The following is an 11,088-nucleotide window of genomic DNA, read 5'->3' on the forward strand; positions in this document are numbered from 1 at the left end:
AATGGGGTGATGGTCCCCAACTGGGGTTCCTAGATACTGTCACAATACAAACAGCAGCAGCTGCCACCCACAATTCAGGAGTGGCTCATTCCAGGTTGTTCTGTGCCAGGCCAGTTCAGCCCCACTCTGTAGTGTCAGTTCAGACCCACCATGTCAAGCCCTTATTATATTCAGTCAAATGGGTTGGCAGAAAAGTTTGTAAAAATAGCCATAAATAAATACCCCCATCTCCCCTCCTTCAGTGGACACATCTACTCTGCAGTAAAACACCAGCGGCTGGCCTGTGTCAGTTGACTCGGGCGTGCGGCGCTGTCAACGCACAATGTAGACATCTGGGCTCGGGCTGGAGCCCGAGCTCTGGGACCCTGTGAGTGGGGAGGGTCCCAGACTGCAGCTTGAGTCCAAATCTCTACACCGCGATTTTACAGCCCCATAGCCTGAGCCCCACAAGCCCGAGTCACCTGACATGGGCCAGCTGCAGGTGACATACCCACTGGCTTCTCTACTGCCACTGTTAAACTGCTACAGTCTAGCTCACAGCGCTGTACTAGCCTCACCAGCTCAGAGATTCGCGGGCCAAAGGACAAAAGCCTTCGTGTCAACATCTCGCAAATGACTTGGACCAAAGCCAGTTCACCCTGAAGTAGTTAAGTAAAGAGCTACGAGCTGGAATCTGGAACCGGAGAAACAAGAATGCCCAGGAATCTCAGCTGCAAGTGAGGGAAGAGGTTAGATTTCAGGCGGCTGACAGGTACCTGCTACAGCATCAAGACCACACAAGGTCTGAGGTCAGCCCTGCAGGAGGGACACAGAAGGCATCTAAGCACAACCAAAAAGAGGGCACAGGCTCTGTTTCTTTGGGCCATCCCAATTGTACCAGCAGCACAACCTGTCTAGCCAGTCACCGACAACGGCAGTGCACCAGGAGCGGTCTGGGCTCCAGAGGCAGAGCCGCCTCGGCAGTCCGCGGCAGGAGCTGTTTGGGGAATGCCACATTAGCTGAAAGGCAGGGCAGGTCAGTCACAGCAGCAGTGTCACCGGCCATAAGCGCTGAAAAATCATCAGTTGCGTTTAAAACCCACAAGATATTAAAAAAATACAGGTACACGTTTTGGGTTCTTTTTATTTGCCTTCTGGTTTCTGAGCCTAAAAGTTACACTGAGGTCACATTTTCCAGCTTTTCCCTGCCATCATAATAGCTAGAAACTTGCTTTTTATAGACAAGCCAAAGCTGAGATTCTTACATATTCATGCAACTCCAGGAGCTGGGGCTCCAAGACAGATACTAAATATGGTCTGACTCATGACAAGTCACACGAGTTGGCAATGCTGCAGTTACTACTGACAGATGTTCAATAACAGCAAAAACAATCCTCCCAGGATGGTATAAGAGCCAAGGACCAAGGGATGCAGCTATGGAACGGCCTTCCTGAGCCAATAGCTGAATATAGACTCAGAGCAACTTTTGGGATACAGAGATCCTTGCCCTCTGACAAAGCCTGTTACTGGAGCGACATTCATAATCCTCCTGCGCCCTTAGAATAAAAACCAACCAACCAACCAACCCTACCATAAGATGAGATTTTAGCCCCAAAGGGAGCAGAACCAAAGACTCCAAGGAGTCCAACTGCTAATTGATATAACATGGGAGGTGCCCACAAGCTATGTGATGAGTGGCTGTACAAGCCCTGACATTGCCTGATCCTGACCTACCTACCTACCTTCTCAGGCTCCATCCCCTTTGTGAGAGTTAGTAGCTGGCTGGACTCCCCTCTGTGTTTGGCTGAGATTATGTTTTATTTGCATTTGATTTTCAAAGAAAAGAAAGATGCAAGAGGAAGCCCTGGAGTCAGTGACCCCTGACCCTTCTCATGTGACAGACATTAATCTTTGTAACCCTCACCAAGGTCCCTTCAAGAGGTACTTGGACTGCTGCTGTTGGCAAGGCTTGATTCAAGGTACTTCCATCCTGTTAGATTGCCTCAACCTCTTTTACACAACGCTTGTGCAATACTTTTAGTCAATAGTTTAGGGCTAACTTCAAAAGTCTATTGGTCTCCCTTCCTAAGTAAGGAGAACTTTCTGTTTAAGGAAACAGGAAGATGAGGGCTATTGCACCCTTGGTTTCGTATTATTCATATATCTTATACTTTCCTAAGTCAGTTCTGTTACTGGATTAAAACCCAAACAAGTTATGTGATAAACAGGTACTCAAAATTTAAAACGTGGCTAACATTTTCGCCTATGATTTACGTGCACGAGCCACAGAATTACATTGCCCCTATGGTCCAACACAGATCCCAAACAAAGATCTGGTCACGCCAGTCTTCACTAGACAGCAACAAGCAAGGTGAAAAAAAAAAAAACCTGCCATGTTTTCTTGCTGGCCATAGTGTAAATGCTGAGATTCAATGCAGAATTAATGAGGGCCAAGGCAATGAACCAGTCAGCCTTGTATAAAATGGCACTTTTACTTTGTAGGCTACATCTGTACATACATAGGCTACATACTTTGTAGGGACTGTATGTGATGGCCCGTGGGGTCCTGTTGGTTTCTTTCTTGGGTTTGTCTAGCAGTCCCCAGCTAAAACCCCTCCAATGCATCATCAGGGATCTACAACCCATCCTGGACAATGATCTCAACTGTCACAGGCTTGGGTGGCAGGCCAGTCCTCGCCCCCAGACAACCTGCCAACCTGAAGCATATTCTCACCAGTAACTGCACACTGCACCGTAGTAACTCTAGCTCAGGAACCAATCCATGCAACAAACCTCCATGCCAACTCTGCCCACATATCTACACCAGCGACACCATCACAGGACCTAACCAGATCAGCCACACCATCACCGGTTCATTCACCTGCACGTCTACCAATGTAATATATGCCATCATATGCCAGCAATGCCCCTCTGCTATGTACATCGGCCAAACTGGACAGTCTCTACGGAAAAGGATAAATGGACAAAAATCAGATATTAGGAATGACAATATACAGGAACCTGTAGAACACTTCAGCCTCCCTGGCCACACATAGCAGATCTTAAGGTGGCCATCCTGCAGCAAAAAAACTTCAGGACCAGACTTCAAGAGAAACTGCTGAGCTTCAGTTCATCTGCAAATTTGACACCATCAGCTCAGGATTAAACAAAGACTGTGAATGGCTTGCCAACTAAACCAGTTTCTCCTCCCTTGGTTTTCACACCTCAACTGCTAGAACAGGGTCCCATCCTCCCTGATTGAACAACCCTCGTTATCTTAGCTTGCTTCTCGCTTGCATATATACACCTGCCCCTGGAAATTTCCATTACAGGCATCCGACGAAGTGGGTATTCACTCACGAAAGCTCATGCTCCAAAACGTCTGTTAGTCCTATAAGGTGCCACAGGATTCTGCTGGGCTTTTAGAGATCCAGACTAACACAGCTACCCCTCTGATACATAGCTCTCTGAGTTATCAGTATGGTTTGTGTGGCTATTTACGTAACAATTGTCACCAAAATGGTCAAAAAGACACTTATGGAATAAAGAGGCAAAAAAGTGTTGAGCAGTCTGATAAGTTGTTGATACTTTTCCTGTTGAGGGTTTCTAACGTACCAGGGAAACTGAGATAAGCCAACATGGTCTGATAAGACGACCCTGTACTTTTTATTTGTCTTCTAAGGCCTCCTTTTAACCACAGTCAAATGTCTCTCAATGGCTATGTCTAACAAACTAAAAGTGTCAAGTATCAGAGGGGTAGGCGTGTTAGTCTGGATCTGTAAAAAGCAACAAAGAGTCCTGTGGCACCTTATAGACTAACAGACATATTGAAGCATAAGCTTGTGAATATCCACTTCGTTGGACTAAAAGTGGAAGCTCCTAGGGCGACAAACATACTGCCTTTCCTAATAATCCACCTCGGAGTTTTCCTTCCAGAAATGAGAATGTTACTTAGTAAACTGCGCTAATTAACAGATCACAGAGAGTTAGACTGCCAATCAAAAAGTACATACAGTTGTGCAATTTGTTATTTTTCCATAGGGCAAACAACACTATCAAGTTCTCCAGGACTACGAAACTATGTATGAGCAGTCTATGTGATCAGTTGCTTTTTCTCCTAGAATAAGTTTTCCCGTAGGATTATAATGTAGCACTATCAGAGAGCCAGCCTCTTCCCTTCCTTGAGGGCTGAAATTGGACTTCGCCATCTTTAATAGATCTGAACGGCTCATCCTCTTTCATACAACAGCAGCACAATAGTTTCTTAGCCAGTAGTTTACAGCTAATTGGTTAAGAGTCCATTGGCCTCCCCCCCACATCAGAGGAATTTCTGTGTGGGTCACAGCAGGATATGGAGAGGTGGTTGCTGTCAAAAGGGAAGCAGGTTGCAGAGGACCCCATGTATGTGTAGTGCGTGCGTGAGTTAGAAATATAGGCAGTAGCCCTGAACCACTCATCTCCCCCGTTTTCTATATACCTCCTCAAATCATGCCCTCTTCCTTAAAAGCGGTGCCTTTTAATTCCCCCCTCATCCCCCTGCATTAGACTTTTAGTCATCCTAACACCTCTGTTTTCAGTAATTGCCCAGGGCTCTCATCTACTGTCTTGTATTATTTAACTGTGTAAAGCATCTAGGGTTAAGGTGTAACGTAAGGTGTTATATAAAAACAAAAAAATAATTCTTGAAGGCCTCTTAAATGTGATGCCAGACAAAAACAGAACAATGTAGTTGTTGCTAGGGTATTATTTAAGGTGTGTCATAGGGATGTCTCTCTGCAAAATAATGATTTAGTCATGGAAATGAAGTAAACTTAATTTCCTGTTCTTGGCATCTCTTTAAGCTGTAGCAGATAAATCCAATCTACAAAATATGTAATGTAATTTTTTTAAAATTTGGGATAGCAGTAAATGGAGAGAAAATGTTTAAAAGCTAATTTTATCTATTTTTAATCCTGTGATTAAACAAACACTAACAATTCTTTTAGAAGACAGGAGGTGGCGGCTTGCGGGGATAGGTTTCTTTTGATAGTCTCAATTATTACGGAAAAAATGGTGCAAATAAAGGCTTTGCTTCTCTACAATTTACAAATGCTTGTCCTGTATAAACTGTCATTATTTTACTAGACCACACAAAACATCCCCACGACATGGATCTTGGTTATGTGATACAGCATGGCCAGAGGGCAGCATAAGAGTGTTAGCAGGGGGCCTTATTCCCTGCCAAGGGAGGAAGGTTTGCTTTAGATTAACTAGAACAGCTGTGGCCAATTAGAGCACCTGACTCCAGTTAGAGCACCTGACTCCAGTCATGGGATATAAACCCCTGCTTCAGTCAGACAGGGTGTGGTAGTTGAAGGAGAAAGGTTGGATTGGAGCAGAGTGCAGATTGCAGAAGAGAAGAGTTTGTCCAGAGAGAAATAGAAGGTTTGGAGGAGTGCTGCGGTGGATTGGGAAGCCCAACAGAAACCCTAGGTAAGGGGCACCAGGCTTGTATAGAAGAGAGGCGAGAAGCCCTTCACAAGCTGACGGGTATGAGAGGGAAGTAACCCAGGGGAAGAAACCGCTAGTCAAGTGGTTCACCACAACCCCAGGGCCCCTGGGTTGGGACCTGGAGTAGAGGGCGGGCCCAGGTCCCTCCCTCTCCACTCCCCTCCTCCAAGGACACTAGGGGAGTGATTAAGAACTGGTTCAGAGGCAAGCAATAGCGCCCTGAACCTACCCCAGAGAAGAGAAAGCGCGAGACCCAGCAGAACAGTACCGGCAATTTGCCACAGTTATTTTACCTTTTCAAGTTTGTGAGAGAGAGTGTGTGTGTGTGTGTGTGGAGCACGTACTACAAAGATGCTTTACTTACATTTATCAATGTTCTGTTTTCTCGTGTTATCTTTAAAAGCATGTGCGACAGCTACAAAGCATTTATCAGTGCCCACTGTTTCCATGTTAAACTTCTAAACGTTTATTTGTTAAAACTTTACTCGGAGCAATTATGTTTAACAGAATTTAGATTTTTTTTAAAAGTCAGGAAGAAATAATAAAAAGTGGTAAATAGTGTTATGATCTCTTTGACATAAATTAGTTTGAACTAATTTTTCTTTTATGTTAGACTGCATGTGTGTTTTGTATCACGTAGTGCTGAAGGAAACGTAAAGCTTTCTTTATGGTTTACAAGTAATGCGTTTTTAGAGCAATATAGGTTTGTTTGAGATTGTCCTTGAATGCCAGGCAATTCATTTAGGCAAAACAGTACAAAGCAAGCTAACGCTTTTTTTTTTTTTTTTTTTTCAAGACTGGGGTATTTCTACAAAATATCCCTAAGAGAAAAACTTGAGCATGACTGCTACAAAGCATTTATCAACGCTCTGTTTTTTCATGTTAAACTTACAAGTTTATTTGTTAAAACTTTATGTGGTGTGATGAAGTTTAACAGAATTTAAGCTTTTGAAAAAGAAGAAATTGCATCATCATCTTTAGTAAAAAGCATGACCAATTCTTTCACATTAATTAGTTTACACTAGTGCTGGGAACGTGCTTAGGTGGAAGGAGATAGGATTTCTGATCTAGCACAAGCTGTCAGGGCAGGGGGTTTAGGGAGCCCCATGGAGTTGGCATTTACAATCATGCACAGCTAATCAGCAGCACCCTCCCCCTCCCATTATACAACCTCACCCAAAAAACAGAGACCCAAACCCGCTTGTCAAGTTTGAAGGCAAAGAGCTAAGAGAGCAAAACTGCTCTCTGACTCTGCCATAGGCTCATTTGTCTCCTTAAGAAAACATCCCCAGCAACCCCTGCGGCAGAATCCTCCCTAGCAGGGCTTTGATCCTGGTGCTGATCGGTCCCTGGGGGGAATCCCTGGTTTGCATTTCCTCTGAGGCCAGCCTTTGCTTTATCTTTATGGCTAAGGGGCTCCCCTGCTGGGAGGGAGAGGATAGTGGAGATCAAGAAGAGTTAAGGGATGAAGTTGCTGATGAAGCCTGATCTGTCAAACCAGATGGAGAGGGGAAGGGGGAAGAAGACAGAGTGGGGAGAAAAGACTGTCATTCTGTAAACAGGACCAGCGAAGGAAAACACAAGTTGGGCAGGGCTAGGGTGACCAGATGTCCCGATTTTATAGGGACAGTACTGATATTTGGTTTTTGTTTTTTTTTTTTTAATATGGGCTCTTATTACCCCCCAGCCCCTGTCCCAATTTTTCACACTTGCTACACCCTAGGCAGGGCCTTTTCTTTGCTTCTTTAGGGTGGATGTTAAAGAAATGATCCCAGTATCCCCCTCCCACACTGGAACTGTAGGTCCTGTCTGGAAGGCTCTCTAGAGTTGCCAGTTTTGGTTGGAGGTATTCCTGGAGGTTTCATCACATGACATAATCTCTAATTAATCTGTAACTCCTGGAGGCTCCTGGGCAATCCTGGAGGGTTGGCAACCCTTATTGGGAGTGGTGAGCATTGTATGCGTTGTATGTGTGTATTCTGTTTTGGGGATTGTTAGCAAATGGAGGTTAAGGATACTACTCCCAATAACGCAGATTAACTTTTCCTGCTGGCCACTCAGGACTGGGTCATGGCTGGGAGGAGGCTGAGCCATGTCAGGGCAGAGGCAGAACTCTGGTTCCAGGCATGCAGGAGAGATGTCAGCCAGCCCAGCCTCACCAGCTCCTGTCTCAGCACATCCCCAAACAGGAGCAAACAGCTGCAGCGGCATCTCAGCCTCCCGCCCCACTTCTGTCCCATCTGAGGGTGCTCTCAGATGAGAGGCCACGCAATGACTGAGCTGCAAGACTGAGGGGGGTGGCCATGGTGAGGAGAAGTGGGCACCAGCCCAGTTTGGGGGAGAGAGATCTCTCTCCCACAGCCACACACACACTCTGCCATGCAGCAGCACTGTCTACCCCACTATCCACCCAGGACTGGCCTCACTGCCCCCCCACAACCACCCAAGGCAGAAGCCCTGTAGGGCCTGCCCCCAAGACAGAAAGCCTGTAGGGCCTGCCCCCAAGACAAAAGGCCTGTAGGGGCCAACCTGAGTGGACACACCAGCCAGTGGGGTGGCAAGCACTGCTCCTCCTCGCCACTGCCATGGGGCCACTCCTGTCCCAGGAGCGTACCACCCTGTCCCCATGCCGCAAGGCAAAGAGGCTGAGAGGCACCGGGATGGTGCACGACATTGAGACGGCCAGGCTGGGGGTGGTGGCGGCTGAGCACGGCACAGACTCAGTGGACAACAGCTGCAGCAGAGATGGACGGTGCACACCACAAGAAGGTTCTCAGGGCCTCTGCCAGGGCTCATTCCAGTAGCTTGGCAATGAGGCCCGTGGCCCACTCTTCATAGTCCTGCATGCTGGGCAGTTGTTTTCCCTGGGGTAAAGGTGGTTCAGACCCCTTGTTACCTGCTCCTGGTGCTCCACCTAGATGGGCTGTGATAGCCCAATGCGCACCATGCCCCAGGTGATTTTTTTTTTTTTTACCGTTGGAGCAAGATGATGGAGGGGATCCGGTCACCGGCACCTCAGCAGGGGGAGAGGCTGGATGTGGTAGACTGAGCCATCTCTTGTCAAAGGCTTTGCGTGGAGCCCTCCCCACATCGGGATTGGGGCTGCCGATTCCTTTCACCAGGGAATTCAGCTTCTCCAGGAAGGAGCCTGGGGCAAACTGGCCTGTTGGCAGAGACGAGGAGAATCATGGTGCTGCAAGGTGTCACATCATTACCGGCTTCTGTTCCTACATTGGCACAGAGGACCACCATCGCCACTTCCCCTCCTACCACACGCACACAAGCCCTGACCCCCTTCCTGCTCACCAACGCAGCTCCTCCCCTGTCTCAATCACTCCAGAAGCCAATCTAACATAATGCTGGAGAATGTGGCATGGCCCAGACTGAGGGGCTCACTAAGGACATGCTGCCCTGGCTAGAAGAAAGCGTGGGAGAAACTGAAGCAGAGGGTGGGGAAGTGACTGCAGTCACACAATGGGTCTGGGCAGAGTCAGTCCTAGAACTCAGATGCCCAATTACCTGATGTAACAAAGTGGAACTGCTCTTAATGTTTCCTCTAAATACTGTATGGGTGCCTCAGTTACCCCTATGCATTTCTTAAGTCTACAGTGTGCATAAATGGCTGACACTCTGTCTACTGGCAAAAAATGGCCGGGGCCCTTTCCCTCTACAAGGGGATGGCTAAAGGTGAACAAAAAGATCAGCTGACCTCCTGGCCCAGGAAAGAGACAAAGGCCAGAAAGGAGGGGCTGGAGGGGGTTTCAGTTTGGAGCTGGCTGGGGATGGGAAGTGAGGGCAGATGGGGTTGCCTGGCTCGCTGGGCCCCAGAATGGAGCTGGCTGAGGGGTCCCGTCCTCTGTACCTACAAGCTCTGTTTTAAACAGTATTCCTGTCATCTAATAAACCTCTGTTTTACTGGTTGGCTGAGAGTAACGTCTGACTGCAAAGTGGAGATGCGTGCAGGACTCTCTGGCTTCCCCAGGACCCTGCCTGGGCGAACTCGCTGTGGAAAGCGCATGAAGGGGCAAAGGATGGTAAATGCTCCAAGGTCAAACCCCAAAAGGTAAAGCAGTGTGAGCTTCTTCCCCTAAAGACAGTCTGCTCCAAGGAAAAGAAGGCTCCCCAAAGTCCTAACTGGCTTTGTGGGGAGCAGTTCCAGAGCATCACCCAGGGACTCCGTGACACTTGCTCTATCCACTAGGACATACTGCTCTTCCATGGTTTGTTCTCAAAAGATAAAGGGCATTACCTTCATTTGGCAGGCTGGTGGCCTCCATTGTCCCGTCTCGGGCGCTCTGCAGACAACTGGATAGTTGATTTCTGAGCATGGATCTCAAATCTGTAACAGCAAAATGTTATTCTGAGGGAGGCTGCTTCCCAGCAATGGGCAATACGCACGGCTCCAGAATGCAGGAGCCATTATGGAGCATGGCTGAGGTTTCCAATGGGCGCTAACTCCCTTTGCCTCCAGGTCCCATTGTATTCCCAAGGATGCTGCTGTTTTCCTTACGACAGTTTTTCATCTGCCCTTGTGTCACAGCAGCCTGCCCCACGCAGACTCTGAACAGGCAGGCCCATAAGCCTGTGTGTTGTCTGGAACCAGCCTTGGAGGTCTATCCTTAGGGCTCCGAGCCAGCATGGAAGCACTGCTGTGGAATGGAGCTCCCTGCTCATTAACCCCACTACGTAAACACCTGACAAGTCAGCAGCAAACCCGGCCCTGCTCTAGGGTTGCCAGATGCCTGGCTTTGGACCTAGTAGAGTCCAGTCAGTTGAACTGACCTTACACCAAAAGTCCAGTTACCCCAGGGGAAGGCGTTGGGTCATCAGCTCATCCAGGGCTGCCTCCTGCCTGCATCTCATGGGCAGGAAGGCAGCAGGCTCTATGTCAGGCTGCAGCTCCCAGCAGGGAGAGCCCAGCTGGGGCCAGGGGGTGGGTGGAGAGGACTGAGTGAGGAGAAAGGGGGAGGGACGGGGGCAGAGAGAGCAGCTAGTGGAGGGCGGGGCCTTGTGGTGTGGGGGGGGAAGAGGCAGGGGGCCTGGTTTTCAGAAAGTGAAGAGTACCCTAACCTGCTCCACCAAGCCCAATGCCCTGCCCATCCCCACAGTCGAATAACCAGGGCTAGGAGATATGGCACAGTGTAGGCATGATGGGGGGAGCCGGCTGTATGGATAGAGGCTCCTGCTGAGCCAGTTTAGCGGCATTCACCATCCACCCCCTATAGCTTAGAGCTGAACCCCTCTGTCTGGGCAGAGTCTCAGGAGGGCAGGGGAGGTGCAGTTAGAATTCAGAGCTGGAGCAGCCCCATCAGGGCCAAGCTGGCCCTTCCCCAGTGGCCAGTGCAGGGCCGACTGGGCTCACACTTGGAGGTTCACAGATTTTAAGGCCAGAAGGGACTGTTGTGAGCATCTAGTCCAGACCTACACAACTCATAAAGTAGCGAGGGCCATATTACTCCAAAGAAAACAGCTGAGGGCTGAACCCCTCCCCCGGCCCCGCCGAACCCCCCACTCCCCCACACTGCCGAAACACACACCCCAGCACCGCCCACCCTGCAAAAACATGCCCCCACAGCGCCGTCCAGCCCCCCGAAACACCCCTCCCCCCCACAAAGCACC

General features: G+C 48.7%; 1 protein-coding gene and 1 pseudogene across 1 annotated transcript in view; both read right to left on the bottom strand.

Annotated features, from left to right (window-relative positions):
- Positions 1-9,803, bottom strand: part of LOC116816119 (uncharacterized) — a 28,143-nt gene extending 18,340 nt beyond the window's left edge. The window contains exons 1-2 of the mRNA XM_075071385.1: positions 9,719-9,803; positions 8,444-8,632 (exon numbers count right to left, since the gene is read on the bottom strand). Of these exons, the coding sequence (XP_074927486.1) occupies positions 8,444-8,632; positions 9,719-9,797 (268 nt within the window). The 5' untranslated portion in view covers positions 9,798-9,803. The remainder of the gene's footprint in view (positions 1-8,443; positions 8,633-9,718) is intronic.
- Positions 3,477-4,187, bottom strand: LOC142047489 (sphingosine 1-phosphate receptor 3-like; annotated as a pseudogene).
- Positions 9,804-11,088: the final 1,285 nt, after the last annotated feature.

The sequence above is a fragment of the Chelonoidis abingdonii genome, chromosome 11 (assembly GCF_003597395.2).
Source record: "Chelonoidis abingdonii isolate Lonesome George chromosome 11, CheloAbing_2.0, whole genome shotgun sequence".
NCBI lineage: Eukaryota > Metazoa > Chordata > Testudines > Testudinidae > Chelonoidis > Chelonoidis abingdonii.